The sequence below is a fragment of the Dipteris shenzhenensis genome, chromosome 22 (genome assembly GCF_047967505.1).
Source record: "Dipteris shenzhenensis isolate YYH24624 ecotype China chromosome 22, Dip_SZ_1.0, whole genome shotgun sequence".
NCBI classification, from domain to species: Eukaryota; Viridiplantae; Streptophyta; class Polypodiopsida; order Gleicheniales; family Dipteridaceae; genus Dipteris; species Dipteris shenzhenensis.
In genome coordinates, this window is record NC_141617.1 from 30,147,005 (window position 1) to 30,169,127 (window position 22,123).

The following is a 22,123-nucleotide window of genomic DNA, read 5'->3' on the forward strand; positions in this document are numbered from 1 at the left end:
GGCGCACACGTACTCATCGCCCAAGGTTCTCCAAGCCCCCATAATAGCAACCACAGTTGTCCAAACAAAAGCCCATCCTACCAGTCGGATCCTCCACACTATCAAACAGCCTCTTGCTCTCCACCCCCCATCAAGATATATCAACCTAATCAAGAAACTCTTGGCTTCATTGCCCTTCGAGCAGGATCCAGAGTTGGCCTCCCACGTACATGCCTCCTCGTCGATCCAAAAGCTTGCCTTTTGAATCATGTACCCACCTTGCATGGATGTGCTTGCCTTCGCTAAAAATCAACCACATCATCAAACACTTTTTACTACTCTCTCAATCCTTTCCCCAAGAAGTTGGACCAAGTCTATTAATTCCCACATCACAACCTTAGACACATCATTTCCCTAATCAATGCCAGTGCATTCTCTACCCACAAGCACATAACTACTACATATACAAGATGCCATGTTGTACTTGAATGCTACTTTACACAAAGCCTGATTGGACGCCAGCAAGCACACATACAAGTTGAACATCACACATGTACATATATACAAGATGACTTTGGGGTTTTCAAAAATCATCACACACCTTTGCCCAACCCAAAGTCTGCTAGAGCATTTATGCTCATTATCATCAACTACAATACTTAATGCTTCCACCTAGATCAAACACCAAGATCAACATTTCTTGAGTTGCTTCTTGCATCCTCCTTCCTTGTTCAGAAGTTAAAAATACCAACTTGTCACATACCTTTTTGTCCAACCTTTGAGCTCGTGCTCTTGAAAATTGCCTTGCTGGGTAGTCATTGCTTGATACCATACTGCCTCTAGAGTAGGATCTTCAAACCACCATTGCCACACAACTGCAACTACCACCATCTCCCTTTAAAGTATATCTACAAGATCTTCATCTTCTATGTGCTCCATCATCTCCAATGTCACATCAATAGATTCTTCATTCTTCTCCTGCATGGATTCATTTACATCTTTGCAAAGATAAGAAGGGGTGGAGATAGGAGAAGAAGGGCTTTCCACTTGGACATCAACATCACTTCAAAAAGCTTCACCACTAGAATCCGTCATCTTTGCCTTGGCTTCATGCACCAAGATCATAAACTCGACCCATGGATGGTCTGTCAGTCCATCATACTTAGCATCATCTTCACACAAATGGTATTCTTGTTGCTTGTTGGCAATAGATATCACTTCCTTCTCCACCTCTTCGTCTACATCGCTTGGACCATCATTTCCACTGGCTACCACTTCATCATCTTTTTTGCAATCTGCAAGCTTTTCATCATCATCTACTAACATTGTATCTCCAAAAGAAGCAACATCTCGAGGCAAAAGAACATCATGATAGATAGGTACACATTGTGTTGTAGTTAAACCTTCATCAGAGTCGACATTGGAGGCATGAGAGTCCTCTTCTTCATCAGCATCAACCTTTACCACACTTGACTCTGAGAGTGCTCTCAACGGAAGCAAGAACGGAAGAGGGAGAGAGAGCGAGAGAGAGAGACAGAGAGCCACACAAGTTTTGGTGGGTGCAGAACCACCCTAATCTTCTTTTTCATTCATTTATATATGTGTTTGAGTATTGTACATAACTGGGGTTAAGGCACAGTGACCTTTAACCCCCACAACCTCCCACTTAAAGGACAATGTGCCTTTAAGGGAGAACAACTAGTGAGCATACTATCCAATGCCCATCAATACACGACAATACTCAAACCGCTGACTAGGTAGACTCTTCGTCAGCATATCTGCAGGGTTATCATCTGTATGAACCTTGACAAGCTCTATGCGCTTGTCCTCAAGTACCTCCCTGATGAAATGGTACCTGACCTCAATGTGTTTGGTCTTTGCATGAAAGACCGGATTCCGTGCTAGCTGAATAGCACTCATGGAATCACTATGCAATGTCAGTACACCTGTATGAATCCCCAAATCTCCCACTAGCCGATCAAGCCATATAGCCTCCTTGCAACCCTCTGTGGCTGCAACATACTCAGCCTCTGTGGTAGACAAAGCAATGCACTTCTGTGCACGAGACATCCACGACACTGCACCACCTGCAAAGGTGAACACATAACCGGAAGTGATCTCCTACTATCCACAGGCCCTGCATAGTCTGAATCTGTGTACCCAAGTACACGCATGTCTCCTTTACCAAAGCAAATGCACATCTCCTTGGTACCCTTCATGTACCTCATGATGCACTTAACTGCCTCCCAATGCCTCTTTCCTAGATTAGCCATATACCGGCTAACAACTCCCACTGCAAATGCAATGTCTGGTCTAGTAGCTATCATAGCATACATAAGACTCCCAACTGCTGATGCATAAGGAACCTTGGCCATCATGGCCCTCTCCTCATCTGATTTGGGACTATCTGTATGACTCAGTTTCACATATGGAGGCAATGGAGTACTCACTGCCTTCCCCCCCTCCATATTGAAACGCTGTAATACTTTTGTAACATACTCTTTTTGTGAAAGCCAAAGGAGTTTCCTACTCCGATCACGCGTGATGCGCATACCAAGAATATGACCTGCAAATCCCAAATCCTTCATATCAAAGGCCTCATGCAACTTGGCCTTTAATGCATCGAGCTCATAAGTATTCTTGCTAGCCAATAGCATATCATCCACATATAGTGCCAGGATTATTAGGCTATTATCCTTAGCCCTTTTAGTGTAGAGGCAGTGATCAATTTCACTCCTTCTGAAACCCTGGGACCGAATGAAAGCATCAAACTTCTGATACCATTCTCTCGGCGCTTGCTTAAGACCATAGAGACTCTTCTTCAGCTTGCAAACTAAATGCTCTTTGCCCTTTTCTTCAAAGCCTTCCGGCTGCACCATGTAAATTTCCTCATGCAAATCCCCATGCAAGAAAGCTGTCTTGACATCCATTTGCATAAGCTCCATATCCTCTACTGCCACTAGTCCAAGCATGCATCTAAGTGTGGTCATCTTCACAACCGGAGAGAATATCTCATCAAAGTCCACACCCTTCTCTTGCTTGAACCCTTTAGCAACCAATCGGGCCTTGTACCTAGGCACATCATCACCTGTGACCTTCATTTTGTAGACCCATTTACATGGCAATGCTTTCTTTCCATGTGGCAAAGAAACCAAGTCCCAAGTCTTATTCTTCATAAGTGAACTCATCTCTGATTGCATAGCATACTCCCACTTGCGTTGATCCTCATGCATCATAGCCTCTTTGTAGCAAGAAGGCTCCCCGCAATCAGTAAGCATCACATAGTCTACCCCTGGAACAAACCTATCAGGCGGTCTAGACACCCTAGATGATCTTCTCAATGGCATTTCAGCTTGCTGTCCCACTTGCATATCAGCCACATTTGGCTCATCATTTCCACCAATAGATGATCCATCATCTACCCTTGATTGTATACCTGTGGGAGTACTTGGTTGTACCATTTCTTGCACATTTGGTGCATGGACAGCTTGCTGTCTATCAACATATGCAGGTGGATTCACATCCTGGAAAGTGATTCTCCTCATTTCCACATCCCTCATGGGTGCCTTATGCATCTTCTTCTCATTGAAGACCACATCATGGCTGTGTATGATCTTCTTTGCTTCTGGATCCCAGAGACGATAGCCCATCTCTCCACTTTCACCATAACCTAGAAAGATGCATTTCCTAGACTTAGGATCTAGCTTCTTTCGAAGCTCTTTTGGCACATGTGCATATGCCTCACACCCAAATATACGCAAATGAGAGTAAGAGGGCTTCTTGCCACTCCATGCCTCTTCAGGAATACCACCATCCAAACTCTTACTAGGTGATCTATTGATCACATGCACTGCAGTCTTCATTGCCTCAGCCCAAAAACCACCAGAAAGACTTGCATTGGAAAGCATGCATTGCAACCTTTCTTAAATGGTACGGTTCATCTTTTCTGCAAACTGGATTTTGCTCTGGAGTACGAGGGGATGTAAGCTCCCTCTTAATCCCACGTGTATCACAGAAATGCTGAAAGTCATGAGAGAGATACTCTCCACCATTGTCAGTCCGTAGGCATTTAAGCATTCTACCTGACTGATTCTCAACCAAGGCCAGCCATTTCTGAAATACCTGGAACACATCACTCTTCCGAGCTATAGCATAAGCCCACACTTTCCTAGTTGCATCATCAATGAATGTCACATAGTATTCAGCCCCGCCTAATGACCGTGTAGGCATGGGACCACATACGTCTGAATGCACCAAATCAAGCTTTTCAAACTCTTTCTTTCCCCTTCTTTTATGGGCTGATTTAGTCTGCTTCCCATAGAGACAGTGCTCACAAAATTCAAAATCAGAGAAACTCAAATGCGGTACATAACCCAAACAGCATAAGAGTTTCATTCCATTCTGGCTCATGTGCCCCAACCTGCAATGCCACAAAGAAGTGCTTGGCTGCTCGGTTATTGCAACAACATGATCAAATACCCCTGATACATGTAAGGGATACAAAGTCCCACACTTGGCACCCCTGGCCAAAAGCATAGAGCCCTTCTGAATTTTCCAACTCTGAAAGCCAAAAGTGGTGTGAAAACCAGCATCATCTAGCTGACCCACTGAAATAAGACTCTTGGTCAACTTAGGCACATGTCTCACATGTTCAAAACAAATGCAGACCCATTTGCAAAAGAAAACTTTATGTCACCTGCTCCCACTATGTCACATGCATAGTCATTTCCAAGATGCACACAACCTGTCTTTCCACTATCATAAGTGGAGAACCATTCCCTATGGGAAGTAACATGGAATGAAGCACCAGAATCCAAAATCCAATCCTGGGAATATGCGTCATCTGAAGTGGTAAGCAACTCTGCAGATAAAGTAGACATGAAGAGAACATCATTGTCACTATCATGTGTGACTGCATTGATCTCCTCGATCTTCACTTTTCCTTTGTCCTCCCTTGGACTATCTTCCTTTTGATTTGTACCCCAATTTGCATTCTTTTTCTTATTCTTTTGCTCTCTTTTCAGCTTGTAGCAATCCTTTTTCATATGGCCCTTCTTGCCACAATGGTAACACTCAATGTTCCGTGCCCTGGATTTGCTACGAGACTTCCCTCTTTCTTGGGACTTCCCCCTGAACTGTGATCTGCCCCTTTGCACATTTAAGGCTGCATCGTGCTTGTTGCCATCCATAGACTTTCGTCTAATCTCCTCGGCCAACAAGCTACCCACAACATCATCAAATTTCAGTACTCCACCAGGTGCAGAGTTACTGACAGCTGTACGGAAGGTATCCCATGAGGATGGCAATGAACATAAGAGAAATATTGCCTTAGTCTCCGCATCAAAATTCATTTTCTGAGCCTGAAGCTGGCTGAAAATAATATTGAATTCATTCAAATGAGAAGCAATGGAGACCCCTTCCTTCATCTGCAGCTCAAACAACCTCTTCATGAGGTAAACTTTATTAGAGGCAGTTTCCTTCTCATAAGTGGCACACAGTTTCTTCCATAAATCTTCCGTAGTCTGCTCATTTACTACTGTGAAATAAACTGACTCTGCAAGATGAAGTCTAATAGTAGACTTTGCTTATGCATCCAACTCATTCCAATCATCCTCAGACATATTTGCAGGCTTAGCTTCAATCCCTGCCAAGGGTTTAATCTGCTTCTTTTGAATAAGCACATCCCTTATCTGTTCTTTCCACAAAGAAAAGTTTGTCCCATCAAACTTTTTAATGCTGAAAAACTCCGTTTCAGGCATGGAAGAGGATGCCATGATGCAAATAAAGCAAAATCCCAAATGCTAGTGCCTGCAAGAGAGAATCACACCAAATACCAGGTGCACCCAAATGTGTATGCCACAATAGAGTGAAATATCACCAAAACTCAATACTCAAAGCATCTGACTCATGTGCATATACTATGCATCCATATGAGCAAATCTGGCCCAAAAGAAAATGCCAATAAGTGCCAAATGACTCAAGCATAAACACTGTCCAATGGCATATGCATCAATAATGTCTCATCCAAGAGAGCATAGCACTATCAGTGCGTCACCTGCAATGTGTCAAAGCTGTCCGTCAGCATAAAATAGCATCCATGTGCAAAGCGTCCATAAAAAATAGCATCCCACAAGGCAATTTGGGCCTATCAACACATCCAACAAGGACCGCAATGCATCCAAATGGCCTATAAATCATCCACTACAACCCAATGCATACCACGAATGAGCGCACACTGCTCAAACTGCAACCAGAGTGATCTGCATAAGGTATGCTCAAGAAATCATAGTCCCACGGTAATGAGCGCTACTGAAAATAGAACCTGAGATGCCTCAAAACATGGGCGCCATTGCATAATCGGACTCAGCAAGAAAATCTGCAAATATCTCTCTTCTGCCAGAACTCCAAAATCCCAACTGATGAGTGAGAAATGGGAGTCAATACTTATCCACTGCCATGTGGCATAAATCTAAGGTTTCAAAACCTTAGTATGAAAAATGCATAACAGAGAGACAAAATCGAATACACAGAGATTTATAACTCTGAAAATCCTCCACCGAATCACGCAAGAACTGATAGGTAGGGGTTTTTGGGCGTCCGGAACGCAATGGGACAGACGGTTTTGGAAACCGTGGCCTCAATCACTGGGTCCAACACACGGACTGAAAAACGTTTTTGGAAACAGAGCTATCTGTAAACTCCACCGGAGTGTGAATGATGAGCAACATAGAAGTTTTAGGACCTCCTGAGTCCACCGGAACTACAGATCTGCAAATGGTTGCTCCAAACTTGAGTTCCAACACCCGGGCAAAAAACGCAGGAATTGACACAGTGAGTCAGAAATCCACTGAAATGATCTCAGATTCAAGAATGAAGGTGTTTCCAAGCTTCTGAAGTAATGTGGACACCAAAAGCAAGCAATAGTTGCCTCTACAAGTCAATACGGAGTCTCTGTCATCGAACGGAACAGGGAAAAGCTCAAAAAACGACTTTTTCTTTGAAAGCTCTTAACAGGCTCTCAAAACCACTTCGCAAAGCCAAAGTGACTTTTCCAAAGGTTCCTCCAAGGTCTCTACACACTCGGATGCAAGTAAAGTCACCCACAAAGCTTCCCACAAAGCTTCTCCTTCCTCCCACAGAGCTGCTGAGCTTCAAGCATTCACGCACGCTCAGCTAGATCACCCGGGCTCTGATACCAGTTGAGAGTGCTCTCAACGGAAGCAAGAACGGAAGAGGGAGAGAGAGCGAGAGAGAGAGACAGAGAGCCACACAAGTTTTGGTGGGTGCAGAACCACCCTAATCTTCTTTTTCATTCATTTATATATGTGTTTGAGTATTGTACATAACTGGGGTTAAGGCACAGTGACCTTTAACCCCCACAGACTCCTTTTTGTCAAGCTCTGTATTCAACCATGGGGAAGATGAGAATGAGCCTTCTTCTTCTTCATGAGCACCATTAGCCAGTTAATCCTCTTCCATTGATTCGTTGCATGATAATGCATTGCTAGAGTAAACAAACTTTTCAAAAAACATATCAAATAAGGATCCACTCCTTACTGCATCATGCAAGAGAGAGACATCCTTTGGAGGCTTGTTATACTTGCGCACATAAGACTAGTACTTTTAGTGCAATGAAGGCACATCAATAGCACCCAATCTACATAGTTTCCATTCTTGTTTTTAATCAATTTATAGAGCTTCTTCGTATGTGCTTGGCTGCTTCAGCTCTACTTTCACTCTCGTACTTGGTTCCTCAAACTTGCTACAAACCGTTCGATCTTCATCATCTGTGGGGGCACTTCTAGAGTAAGGGCTTCACACCATAAACTCCACAATCTACCAAATGGAACTAAGTATTGATCTTCATCATCTGTGGGGGCACTTTTAGAGTAAGGGCTTCACACCATAAACTCCACAATCTACCAAATGGAACTAAGTATTGATTTACATCCTAATCCTTCTCCTACCTCATCTCATATAACTCCTTCCACACCTCATTTGGGCTCTTTTCCTGTGCCAATCTCGTAAGGAAGAAAACTCTTACCACACCGTACTCAGGATTTTGCTATTGTGGGTGAGCAGTTTTGAAAGTAGCTATCTGAGTCTGTACCAAGCTTTTGCATCTCCCTGTAGGCAATAATTCATGACACTTAGTGAAAAATGGAGTTTGTGGTGTGTTTGACCATCCAAGGCATATTCAATGGGCATGTTAACATCCACAGAGTACAATCGTCAAATGCAAGGTAATTAGCGATTAGAGGTGATTAGGTTGCATGATTTTACTTCAATGGTTACAACAAAATCTGAAACAAGATTTTTGGGACTGCTCTATCCTTCATGAGGGCTGTAAAGTCCATTTTCTCCAAAAATCTTGTTGTATCTTCATATGGCATCCCCCAAAATTCAGGAAAATCTTGTGTCCTCTTTTACAGCTCTGCGACCACTGCAGTCTGTTGTCTATATCAGCTTCACTTACTTGTAAACTAAAGTGCACAATTCCTCTTTGGATGCACCAAAACATGGATGCACAAAAGTGATAGAGTCTATACTACCTTTATAGCCACTCTCATCCCCTATATATGCTACTGGAAAACAAAACACAGTGCAAAGTGACACTCATTCAAAGTCTTCATCTCTACACACATCAACATTGAGTACCTCTTTAGGCCACATGTCATTGGGAAGCCATACTACTTCTGTCCACTCCTGATCACTCAAATGCACTACCAGAGCCCAATAATTTTTGTGAATCAGAGAAAAAAAAATCTCAACATGAAAGCCCTCAAACAAAATGCCATGTATTCCTAGCCTAAACTCAAGAGATATAATCATTATTCACTTTGACTGCAACTATAAAAACATATGAAGCCAGGATTCCAGTCTAATCAGCAAGGTGTAGGTAGCTCGTATAGATAGAGCAAAATCTCCAGCATCCAGAGCATGTATCCACGACACAAGAACTCCAAACAGGTTCTTACAAACAGACTGAGAGAAGACATTCATATACACAAGAACCACGACTCAAAATGCACAACACGAAGACCATTTATATCTGCATGACTGTCATTGACTTCCTCATGAATCCCATGCTCATATATCCCATGACAAGATCAATCATTAACAACCCTAGATTTCTTTGACTTCAAGTAGCCAACTACCTTGTATGCTCAAAACTATCACCCTTAATCTTTCCAAATGACAAAAACTACTCACATACTATGGCGACAAGCTTCACTTGGCTACTCTCTTATTGATACACAACACTTCTTGTCAACAGATGGCAATCCACACAGCCTCCCATGGTCTAGCGGAGCAGCATCAAGCTCTTTGTGTGATCATCCACGAGCCACTAGATGGATTTCCCTTGGCTTTTCTCCCATTGCTTGCTACTAGCTATAGTGTGACCACAAGGCATAAGGGCAGCAGCTAGAATCCGCCACCCTTGGCGAAGGTCTCTTTGCCTTCAATCCAGCAACTAATGCAAGCCCATGCTTTCTCTGCAACAACCCCCGACGTCTTCTCCTTCATGCAATACTCAGCTACTATCAAACACACGACTTCTAGTCCAAGGCACTCCCGACCTCCAAGCAACTACCCCTTCTTCTCACAAGATCTCAGCTCGTCGTCTACAAGCCCACATAGTGCCATAGCTTCCATCGTCCATCTTTCTACGGCGCTCTCTCCTGCTCATGGAGCTCCCACCTCATCCGTGCTCCTCCAACTCCCCAAAGCCGAGTCCCAAACTCCCAGCTAGAGCAACCGCCCTTCCTTCAACAAGCCCACAATGAGAGCAGCCAGTAGCCCCAAAACCTGTGCGAGCAGATCCGCCTCATCCCATGAATTCTCCATTAGCCTCCTACACAAGTGTATGTAGCGAGTGGTCTCACTGCAGCACCCTCGGCATCGCACATGCTCACAGAGCACACCGAGCTCCTGCCTACCTTGTACTTCATGCAAAGATAACTGCCTTTATGCAGCTTCTCTCCCATAACTCCTGGTGCACACGTACTCTAAATCATCTTCCATATGTCTCATGCATTGCCTTTTCTAAATCATATTTTCTTTAGAGTTCACATCCAATTCCTTCCCACTTATTGGGTCCTTTAGAGTTCACATCCATTGCCTTCTCTAATTCATCTCTCCTATCTCTCATATACATTTATTTGCTTTTATTAATTATTAATGAATTAAATTAAAAAAGCTATAACTCCTTAATATTATCTCCAACCAAGAATTCTAGTGGTTTTGCCACATTTTTTGGAAATCTGTGGCAACTTGCTTGTTGTGGTTCTTGGCACTAGAGCTTGGCCTAGCTGTTACATGGACCTACAAAATGTAAGAAAAGATGGAGAGGTCAGTTGGTGACATGGACCAAGAAGGAAAGGCAAAAGTGAGACATGTCACATAGGCACCATAGGGCTTTGGTGGTGTAGTTGACAAAGACTTGAGCTTTTACAAAGCAACTAGGAGGGTGTTTACAAACTAGAGCTGCCCATGCCCGCGTAGGATGCAATGAATGCATCTAGATCATGGGCTGGACAAGGGTGGGCAATCTTGCCCGTCCATGATCTGTTGGTGGTGCCCATGGTGTGCTAGGTTGTAATAGCTCGTTCCAATGATATGCCACCACAACAAATATGCCATGGAAATCCTCTATGCTTCACCCATTCCCGCTTATGGTCCCAGATATCTTGATGCTAAACTTGAGCACTTGTAATGCCTCGTTGGAGATAGGAAAAATAGCTCTCCACCCGAGCATTGTGGGGCTCTATCTTAAAAGAGAAAAAAAACATTGCTTTACGTCCAAAAAAGTTGCACGAACCTCTCATGCAGTTCTTCAAATGAATCTTGAACCTTGTTGTGCTGAGAGCTTTTGAGGCTCGTCACTCGTGGGCATAGACGCCCAGCTTAGCCTGGCTATGCCAAGGGCCTTGGCATATTTGCGAGCCACGCTGTCCAATGGAAAACACCCTGAGGGTGTTTACAGACTATGTCCATCCATGCCCGCCCATGGTGCGTTGAATGCATCTGGGGCGTGGGTTGGACATGGGCGGGCAATCTTGCCTGTCCATGGTCCTTGGGCATGCCGCCTATGGTGATCTAACCTTGTAAGAGCCCGTCCCCATACCGTGGATAGCCCCAGTGTGGGACGGATAATTTGGAGGATGGAAACACTTCTGGTGCCATCCCCATAGGAAGAGTCAGCTCCTGGCTACAGCCAATGATGAGGACTTGCTAGGAGCATTGAATTTCTGTGCCCTCCCTTGCAATCAATATTTCGTAGCTCAACCCATGGTTTGGAGACCACCACATAGGTTTGTAGCTTGGAACGGAGGTGTGGGGGGCCGTGTAGTTTCAGCAGAACCGGAAGGGGTACCTGGTACTCGACCCCAGCCTCGAGAGCCTTCTGGGAGGAGGGTAGTGCAGGCGGTGAGGATGCGGTTGGTGAGGCGATGGGGACTCTCTCTGGCCTATGAAGGCGGTGTGGCGTGGGTATGGGGACGGCCTCTAAACAAGCGGAGAGTGACACGTGAACACAAAAGCCATAGGGCGGTGATGACGTGGCTGCTGAAAAAGGTGAGAGCTGTGACAAGGGAGCTGTGAAATTTGCACTTGGAGGTGGCTTTGAATTTGCATTTTGAGCGTCCAATCGCAAAATTTGGGCTTTCCGGCGAATTACAAAGGCATTCTCATTCTCTTACCCCATGTTGTAGATGTGATGAGACCCATCAAATTGCCCGAGCCTCCAGGCACCACCACCTTCGGCATGCCCGAGATCTTCGATAGAGGCCTCTCCTGCGTTGTTAGGCGTGCTGTCATCATCGGCAACGGTGCTCCCGGTGCCGAACACCAGTGCCTTGGTCTCGTCAGGGCTCTAGGTCTTGCCGATATATCTTCCTTCTATGTGAGTGCTTCCTTCGTCTTTGCCTTTAAAGGTTGCATTTGTAAATTGAGAATATTGCATTTCTTCTCGATTGCTCATCATGGCTTCCTCACTCTATGCAACCCTGCCATTCTACCGTCATTATCCTGTTTATAAACTATATCTTACTTTTGACGAAGAGATGGGAGCAGTAGTGAAGTGCAAACAGAAGCCTTCAATACATTCAGCGGTCAGACAGAAACTCCGAGCGTATAGAATTCCGTGGCATTACGCGTACGAATTGCCGGCAGCTTAAGATGACATAGCAACATATTAAGTTGGAGCCTGAATATACCTTGATGCGTGATAAAGGGAAATTGTTATTTAATGGCTATAGTCCGATTTTGTTACTTGCTCAATGCAAATTGGAAGTTCAATTGCAACTGATTTGATATTGAACTGGCCTTATTTTCCAGAAGTCGCTCCGATTATGAGGCACGAAGAATAGACTATAACCAAAATTTTGGTATTTTGACCCTTGTGAGAAGGGCTATCGAGCAACGTTTACATAGCGATGAGATGCTGATTTTCCTCTAAATTCAATCTTTAGTAGTTTTGTTGGTGTACCACTCTTTAGCTCCAACCTTGCCCTTGTTTTGGTCGCATGAAGGACTTTATCAGGTCTGATACAATGGAATTCACTTGAAGGTTTTAGTTAGGTCTTAGTTAGGACTTGTGTAATACCGAACTGGAGACTTCCTTCTGCTCACAGCTCTGGCCAGCATTCCCCAGGATGCGACTGGTTTATAAAGCTAACAGGAACCTCTGAGGCCATACGTTGAATGACCCAAGGGGACAATGGTATTGGCGTAATTGTATGTGTGGGTAGGATTAGACTTTATAGGGTAGGATTAGTGTGATGGAGTTTATGGTTTTCAATCTTGTGAGTGACTATCGTGAGACTATGTTGTGTTTTTAGAGGATGAGTTTGGGAATGTTCCTGGATTCATCTAGGTATATGCTTCTGCCATATTAGCGGACATACAAATTTCACATTGTGAAGTTTTTGTCCAAGTTGCGGCCTGCTGGTATTGCGATAATTCTTTCTATCTTAAATGGTGCGTTGCCCTATCAGCTAGATTTAGATTTAGATGCTCGTTTGGGAGAGACTAAAATGAAATCGTTTAGACTTCACAAGCAGTTGTAGCTTGAATGAAGAGATTTGGACTACTTTTTGATTAGCCTTCTCCTTTAGTGCTAGCCTTCGTCATGGCTGAGTTTGCCCTTCACCTCCGGAGTGCCGACAGAAACTCAGTACGAAGACTTTGTATAAATGGATGCTCAAGTATGTGTGGGTGTGTGGATTTGTATGTGTGAGAGCATACTTTTATACTATGGTCTACACCCACTGTTGGGCGCTGATGACGTCAGTGGGGATGTCATAGTAGCTAGTCCCTGCTATGCGTGATGGAGTTTATGGTTTTCAATCTTATGAATGACTATCGTGAGATTGAAACTGCACTATGTTGTGTTTTTAGAGGATGAGTTTGGGAATGTTCCTGCATTCATCTAGGTATATATTTACAAGGCTTTAAAATGCGAGCCGCATTGGTTCCTGACACAGCCTTGCTTGCGGCCACTCTGGTCCCCATGGCTGGTTGTTGTTTTCTCCTCTCCATGAACACCTGATGGCCTGCTTAGAGCTGCTAAGTCCCCAATCCTTTTGTTATTTTTTGTTGCTCACTGTGAACACCTGCGGAGGCTTTGACCTGCTTCTTGGAGCTGAAAGAGAAGCAATCAGTCATAGAAATCAATGCAGCTCAAAGGGTTGGTGAGAAATTAGAGTTGAGAAGGATAAAAGTTCTAAGACATGTAGTTGGGAGATGGCATTTCAGAGGTGTTTGGCAAACCATTTCTGGGGTAATATATCTAATGAAGGGAACCCACAAAGGGAGAAATCGACACACAGTGGTAGAAAGTTAAGCATTCCACACTCACATGGGTGTTTAGATGCATCACCTATGCTCTAATAGAAAATAGATCTGCACATGCAGCTAGATGATAAATGCTTGATGTGACTGTCAGTTAGTACAAGTTGCATTAACTCAGTTCTCTTATGAAGTTTTTGTCAAATCTAATGTCTTTTGGTCTCAGTGTGATCTTTTGTTCCTCAGTAAAGTTTTTTCAATAAAAGGGGTCTTATTCTTTTGTAAGGGGTCTTATTCTTTTGTAAGGAGATGTAGGTAGGAACCCACTTGATTTTTTTCTTTTCTTATGAAATTCTGATCAAACCTAAAGTCATTTGATCTATGACTAAAGGCAGGCCATCTAGAGAGACTTTATTGAAGTTCCAACCATAACTTATCCCATTGTTTATTTATGAACGTATGAATGGGCATGATGATTCCGTTCCAGTGTAATCTTTTCTTTCTCATCTCAAGTTTGTTAATCGCTTTTTTCAACAAAAGAGAGTTTTTCAATTTGACAACAAGATGTAGGCAGGACATTTTATATTCTCCAATATTTGCACCATGTCATGATTGCCAACATTATGCATATGTAAACGAAATGAACTTTACCCTATGCATGCCACTTTTCTCGTTATGCTGCTTGATCGGCTTGTTTCCTTCTCTCTGTTGTTGCCTCTCTAATGTTGATGTTGGATGCTGCAGTTTAAGCTGCTGCACCTCTATTTGGTGCACTTGATATGTGAGTTGCACAGCTATGTTTAGCACTGTCACTGCTGTTGTGCAATAAGCCTAACATGAACTTATCCATTTTCTTGACTTTCTCATTTGACCAATTTGTTCTCCACCATCCAAAGTGCCTTTTAGAAGTAAAACAACTCGTCATGCACACAAGCGTGAGGAAGATGTTAGCGCAACTAGCAAAATACAAGCGAATCTTCCACCGTTTTGACTTGGCTGCCTTTGAAGTTGTCACGAGTGTGTACATGCTTTGTGCAACCATGAACACACATTTGGTGATCAGCATTGAACATCTCTTATCTCACTATGTAGATAACTTCTGAATCTCGATGGCTGTGCATGTTAATGGAATGCTAGCCCAGCTGTACTTTTCAGGTTAAGGGATACAACAAAAAATCTGCAATGCTTCAAGTCCTAATTGGGTAAGAGTAGGGTTTCGGAAATGTGCATAGTTACAAAATCATCAACAGAAATTGGTTAGGCTCTAGTTGTATTTTGGCAAATCGTAATAGATCAGTATTGCTGCCAAAAGTTTGCTTCATGCAGCTGCAATTTGCACTTCCAAAAGACATGCAACTTGCTGCAATTGGATTTTTACTTTGTGATCAAAATACTTAACTTTACATGTTTTCTCTCTATTATTCTGCAGCGTGTAAATCGACCCAAAGGTGGCTATAATAAATGGCTTAGGTGGCTGCCCATTACTGTTCACAAAAAAATTGACAGCATAATCAAGCGTGTCCAAGCAGATCTGAGATATCTTCTTTTAACTCAGCATTCTAGAGGCACTGAAGGTGTCCCGGGGTTTCAAGATCAGGATTTGTCAACGTATGTCCCTGAGGCAGACGCAAGGAAAATCGCAACAATGGCAAGGCAGAATGTTGAAAGGTATTTCGCAAACGGGAATCATTTTCTTCGTTGGGGTTTTAGAAAGAGTTCTTGTGTAGTCATTTCTTGACATAGCACAGTCAAGGTTGGGTTTCTAACATCTTTGCCGGGTCCTTAAATTCTATAGCAACTTGGTCATTTTGTTTCAGAGAAGGGCCGTTGTTGGTGGTTGCATCAGGTCGCGATACGGCATCTATTGCTGCATCAGTGAAAAAATTAGCTTCTAGGGAGACTTTTGTTGTGCAGGTATGACCTCTTGTTAAAGCTTTGATAATGTATCTTCTTTTTTCATGCATTTTTCATACATGAACTGAGTTGCACCTTTAAACTCGTGCATCTGTCAGTGATCCTTTCAACATAAAAGGACAAGAAGTGTAATTTGTGTCTATAGTTTTTGGCAGATCAGAAGATAAGATGTTTTTGCATTTTCCCATTTACAGTTTTACGGATTTGATTTTTATTTGGACCTTTAGCAAGGCTGGATCTTTTTGGGCTTCAGTCGTTTCTAAGGAAGAGGGTATATATTGAAGAAAGTTTGAATAGATATAGAATCTGAACCATTTTCCTCATGCCACTAGTTAATGGGAAGAAAAGTCCCAGCATCGGATCTTGCGGAACACCCCTGTTCCTAGTAACTATGGCATGGTCTTCAACAGAGGGAAGTAGTGAGAGCTAGTATGAGCGGAAGGCTATGTTTGGTGAGTGGAATGCTTCAGCGGACATTTGCATGAGAGATGTGCCCTGGCCCGTGAGCATAGGTCTTGACATTGCGTGCATCTGGTAGAGCTTGGAGCTCCTGGCAAGCATAGAAACTTTGAAAAGTGTGCTGCAGGACAGGGCAGTTTAGCATACCTGTTTGAATGACAAAAAATGCCATTAGTCCACTGCTATACTTTTATGCCCAATGATCATTGTCTATGAAAGTCATGTCAAATGTCTGAAAGAAGGCATCTATCTTGGATTACCACAAGCGTAATTCTTGCCTAAGTTTATAAAGTGACTTCAGAAACTTGCAAACCTTTTGCTCTTGTAACTTGTTCCTTCTGCACGAAGCGGGGTGGCTGTTCCATATACCTCCTTATTCAAGTCTCTATTTAAGAAAGCTGATTTGACATCCATTTGCGACAAGGTCTAAGAGAAGCGTGCTGCTGTGGATAGCACTGTTCTTGGCGGTCAATCTTGCAATTGGTGCAAAATTCTATAAATCCACCCTACCCTTTGGCAACTAGTCTTGCTTTGTACTTTTCAATGGATCCATCTTCTTTGACTTTCTTTTTATACACTCAGTTGCATCCTACTACATACTTTCCTACCAAATTCTTTCCAAACTGTTATTCTTGGCAATGGCTGCGTCATGGCATTGAATGCTTGTGACAGTTGTTTGTGACCTGAGATTTGAGTGGAATAATATTGCCACCCCTCTTGACCAGATACTTCCCCCTCTGTACAGGCATGTATGTGCCTGTGTATTATGGCTAACCCTTTCTCTGGGCTCTGGTGTGTCTCAGTGTGTGTTCGATGAGATCTTTCATGTGGAATGCCTTGGTAAAGCTGCCAGGTTGAGTCCCATTTATGTTCCTGTTAGTAACCAATAAGGCACCTGATGGTCCCATAGGTTGTGTACTCCTATTTGGGTAGAAGAGGAAAAGGGGGGGACGGGCGCTGGGGCTATTTGACCATCTGTGAAAGGCTAAAATAGTTTGTGACAATAAGTGCATCTGAAGATAAGTGGAGGAGGCTGCTGGCATCCAGATGTGGATGCATGAGCTGGACCAGCTTAAAAGTGGACTTTTATATGTTAAATACAAAGAAACATAGCTCGATTCCGTATGTTACAGGTACAAATTTCTAGGTATGTTTACTGCTTGTGGGGACTTGTCCTAATGTGGAATTCCTGTTTTGAAATTACTGGGAACATTGGAATGCATTCTGATGGAACTATGCCTGCTGCAAATGACATACATTTTGCTTCATGTGTAGGTGGTGTAAGACCAGCTCATTAGATGACCCTTACATTACTCTTCAAGAATTTTTTTTTGTGTGATGACCTCGTTGTATATCTTTATGACGAGTATTCATGCTTGTAACTCATCTGTCACCTACTTTCCTTGTTTCCTTACTGACCTTGGGATAAAATGTTTGCCATGGACCAATCATGCAATTTTAAGTGTTGTTTATTCGAGCATCATTAATGTTGAGCACCTGTCCTCTCAAGTTCAAGCATTGGAAGATCTTAAAATGAAATGAAGTTTCTGCCTTTTTTTGATTGCTTTCAGATACAACTGCCCAGAAGTCGCCTGGAGCAGTATGATATGGTCATTACTCCCCAACATGATTATCATGTATTGACACCAGCAGCATATCAGGAGGTGCCACGCTTTCTGAGACCATGGCTTTCGCCTCAGCATCCACCTGATAAACATGTGGTAAGTATCCATGGAAAATCGTTTGTTATTGTGAACGTAAACGTGATTCAGAGAGGCAATGACTACTACTTGTAGAGTTTAACAATTGATTGTTGAAAGAATTTGTTACCATGAATGTAAAAGTGATATTTGTTAAATGAAACACTTTATTGATGGCAGGTGCTCACTACTGGAGCGCTGCACCATGCTGATGCTGCCACGCTTCGTGTGGCTGCTGCCAGATGGCACAATGAACTAGCACCGCTTTCAAAGCCCTTGCTTGTGGTCAACATTGGGGGCCCCACCAGTAGGACCCTCTGCTCTTTATGGGAAAATGTCAATTTGTGAACAAAGGACAACTTGATTTTTTCTATTGTATTTGTTTTTTAGATTTCTATGGAGGACAAAAGATCTATCTACAATTGTGCAATGGTTAGTGCAGGACACTGCAAATATGGGGATGACCTTGCTTTAGAACTTATTTCTGCTTTGAAGATGGTCCTGGCTACTTGTGGAAGTGTACGCATTTCATTTTCACAGAGGACTCCTACTAAGGTGATGCAGATCTGTCTTACAGTATATATTGATCCTAAATGGGTTTTCTGAAGTTAGTGTTGATTGTTATTGATAAAGAGCACGTAGAGATCAGGCCATGCCTATAGCTCTGGCATCCCATTGTTAGAAATCAACCAACCAAGGGTATGCACAGCAGGAGCTCACACAGCGTGTGTGGGGAGCCTCTATCTTCCCAAGCTTCGAGCTCCTCTCCATCTATTGGTATGAGTATCTTCCCCTGGTTGTCCACCATATCCTCCGGCTTCGCCTCGACTGCCATTGTCAGTTTCCACAATTTCTGAGCCACTAAATGACTCTGTTCTGATCCGGTGCACTTATTTGGCTATAATTGTATTGAAGGATTGACCGCCTGACTGCTGGTACTGTTTTTGATGTGCCTATTGTGTTGTGACTGCTTCGAATCTTGTTGGTTTCTTCGCTTGTGCAGATCTCCCTCTCCTACTTGAATTCCATCACAATAACTTGCTCTTCAGATATCAAACTATCTTTAACAAATCTCTCTCTTTGTATCACAATGACTAAGGGGACCTTGTTTTCATGCACCAATCTCGCCGCAACTTGTACACAGCCCAAAATGTTCAGACCTTGCCAAGCCTAGTAGCGACCTGCCTAGCTTGTTAGGCCAACTCAAGCAGTTGGAGATTCTTTGATCACAGCCTACCCTATGGGTTTTGTGACGGATTTGCTAGGTACTAGGAACATCATGTGTTTGACAATAGTGGGCAGGCTCAACAAGTTTATAGCCCCTTGTTGGTCCAGGTTGTCCAGCAGTTGTTGTTCCAGGTCTTAGGAGGGGGCCTTCTACTCCATTCTTGGGTATCGTCCCCAGCAGTATTCAGCTCCAGTTCAGCAAGTAGATCTCATAGATCTCAGCAGGAAATAGTAGTCAGTACCTCTCCACACCACCTCAACAGGAAGGGACAAGCCTTCACCTGTAGGGGAGTAGTCAGCCTTCTCAGTTAGATATACTCTACAGAGGGGTGCTGGTTTCACCCGGTATTGCATTCTTGCATCCTTATATGCTTGTATGCATGCACGTGTGTACATCTCTCTATTGCAGTTGGTTTATGCTTCGAACTCTGTCACTTAACACATCTGACCTTTCCAAAGTGACCCCTCTCTCTGAATACAAGCTGTGGATTGCCCTAGAGTGAGTAACCCCTTACACCGTTAGTACTCAGTTATCAATTGTATAGGAGGGGGATTCTGGTTTAATCATGTAAGTTTTTGGATTTTCTGCTACTTGGGATATATTATTCTCATGCTCCTGCATTGTTGGCTGTCTTGATTCAGTTAGTGGAGTTTGCTCATAGGTTCTGAAGGGTGAGCCGTTTTATGTCTTAGCTGTTCTGTTGCCCTGGTTGGGTGGTCTGATCCCATATGGAAACCCTTTTGACTTAATATACATGCTGGCTTTCTCCTCCGTGTAGCCTCAACCAATCTATGCATTTCATTTTTTTCTAAGTTCTTCATGTGCGCAGTCTTGTAAATTGTAGCTTTCAAATAACATGGAATAAATCGGGGCTGCATATGACTTAGGATGTATGTGCTATTCCGAAGAGCGTGAGGCTTGGCTTGCTTTTGTGCCATCTAGACTGCGGTTTACATGAGCCATTTCTACCTCTGATATATGCACATGGGTTGTTAACAGATCGCTAACCACATCTGGAAGGAAATGACATCTTACCCAAAGGTTTACATTTGGGATGGTCAAGGTACTCTATCAGAATCAAGAGTTTTATTATCCTGTACTTAATGATGCAACCAACTTGTGAAAGATGTTCTGTAATGTGATAAATTTGTAAAAAGGCCAAGTCATTTCAATAGATTGGAAATTCAATCTTTTGAAAGGGTTTTCTGCATGTATTATCTGGTGAAGATACCAATTTGGTTTTTGTTTTGCTCTTTTGTGTACCAGCATACACTTACATTGGTATCTATGCAGGTCCTAATCCTCACCTAGGTCACTTAGCCTGGGCAGATGCCTTCGTTATCACAGCAGATTCTATTAGCATGCTTAGCGAGGCTTGCAGCACTGGGTGAGTTTGATGCAAAATGGACGTTGGGTTTTAAGAGAACCCTTTACATTTACATCCCTGCTAGGAGGCTACTGAAGCTTCCATTCACTCATGTTTTCCAGATCAGTTGTTAGGTGATCAAAACTAAATTTATGTTTTCTATATCAGTTGTTAGTCTCTCAAATGGTATTTTTAACCACTCCATTTTTCGATATTGCAGAAAGCCTGTATATGTGATAGGAGGGGAGAAATGCAGATGGAAAATTGCAGCCTTTTATAAGAGCCTCCGCTTACGTGGTGTTGTAAGATCATTTACAGGAGCAGAAGATGTATGCCTCGTGTTCCCATGTGTGGTTATTGTGTGCAATTTCAAGTACAGGAGGCCTTGCAATATTTTTCTGATAATGCAATTCTTCATATTCTTTTCCTGGCTTTCAGATAGGTGAAAGCTGGAGCTATCCTCCTCTGAATGATACTGCAGAAGCAGCCACTCGAGTACGACAAGCTATTGCAGAACATGGTTGGAGTATTGGTGTGTGATGGTCAGAAGTCCGTCATAGTCGATATTTTCCAACAACTCTCAGAGCAATATGTCAACACAATGTCAGACTTCTATTAGGGGTGCTTGCATAGAAGCCGCAGGGAAAGGTACCTTGTCTTTCCCCTGGGGTAGCAGCATTCCTGTCCCTTTCCATGGGGTCTCTGATTAATGGATGCAGATGAGAGGGAGTATTATTGTCTGTGCCGGCCTTAGCCCTGTAACCAGAGAGAACAAGAAGCTACATGAGGCTGTCCGAGGCTGAGGTGTTACATACTATCTATGTTGAGATGAATATTGGAAATTATTGTCACACCTGCTTGTTCACATATGCTTAAACAAAGACTAATTAAGACTGATGTCTCATTATTACAGAGACGGCCACCTTTGGTCAGAATACATGAGCATACAAGCAGCACACAGAATGCAAAATGATGCAAACAAATAAAATGCAATTATATGTACAATTAACATTTGCAGTTCTATCTTCTATTTATTTGGTTGGTATTTATCCTGTTTTTGACATCAGTTAATCCTCATCTCTTTTTAAAAATGTTGATTGATATTTCAGGAATTTGCAATACTGATGATGGATGTATAAATTGACATTATTTTATATCTTACATTTGTTGTCAATGTATGTACCATGTCTTATGTGCTACTCTATGGTAACGAGTCCTAAGGACTATGGGCTGCCGTCGTGGTCTGCCTAAAATTAAAGACTGTCCAATGCATCTTTACACCAATTCTGCTATGTGATTTTTAATATGTGTGTGTGTGTGTGTGTGTGTGCGCACACACACACACACATGGTAACGAGTCCTAAGGACTATGGGCGGCCGTCATGGTCTACCTAAATTTAAAGACTGTCCAATGCATCTTTACACCAATTTTGCTATGTGATTTTTAATATATGTGTGTGTGTGTGTGTGTGTGCGTGTGCGAGTGTGCGTGAGTGCGCGCGCGTGCACACTTTTTTTTGTGTGCGTGCGCGCACTTTTTTTTTTTGGGTGAGAATACACACACACAGACACACACATTGATATTTCAGGAATTTGCAATTATGCTGTTGGATGTATAAATTGACATTATTTTATATCTTGCATTTGTTGTCAATGTATGTACCATGTCTTATGTGCTACTGTATG

At 42.9% G+C, this 22,123-nt stretch overlaps 1 protein-coding gene across 1 annotated transcript; it reads left to right on the forward strand.

The window, feature by feature from the left end:
- Window positions 1–11,661: 11,661 nt before the first annotated feature.
- Window positions 11,662–21,478, forward strand: ELM1 (fission ELM1-like protein (DUF1022)). The gene is made up of 10 exons (XM_087393692.1): window positions 11,662–11,884; window positions 15,200–15,438; window positions 15,588–15,684; window positions 17,715–17,864; window positions 18,024–18,150; window positions 18,286–18,398; window positions 20,071–20,134; window positions 20,365–20,458; window positions 20,658–20,766; window positions 20,876–21,478. Exons 1-10 carry the CDS (start codon window positions 11,699–11,701, stop codon window positions 20,975–20,977), a joined length of 1,281 nt encoding a protein of 426 aa, XP_087249818.1. The 5' UTR covers window positions 11,662–11,698; the 3' UTR covers window positions 20,978–21,478.
- The last annotated feature ends 645 nt before the right edge of the window (window positions 21,479–22,123 follow it).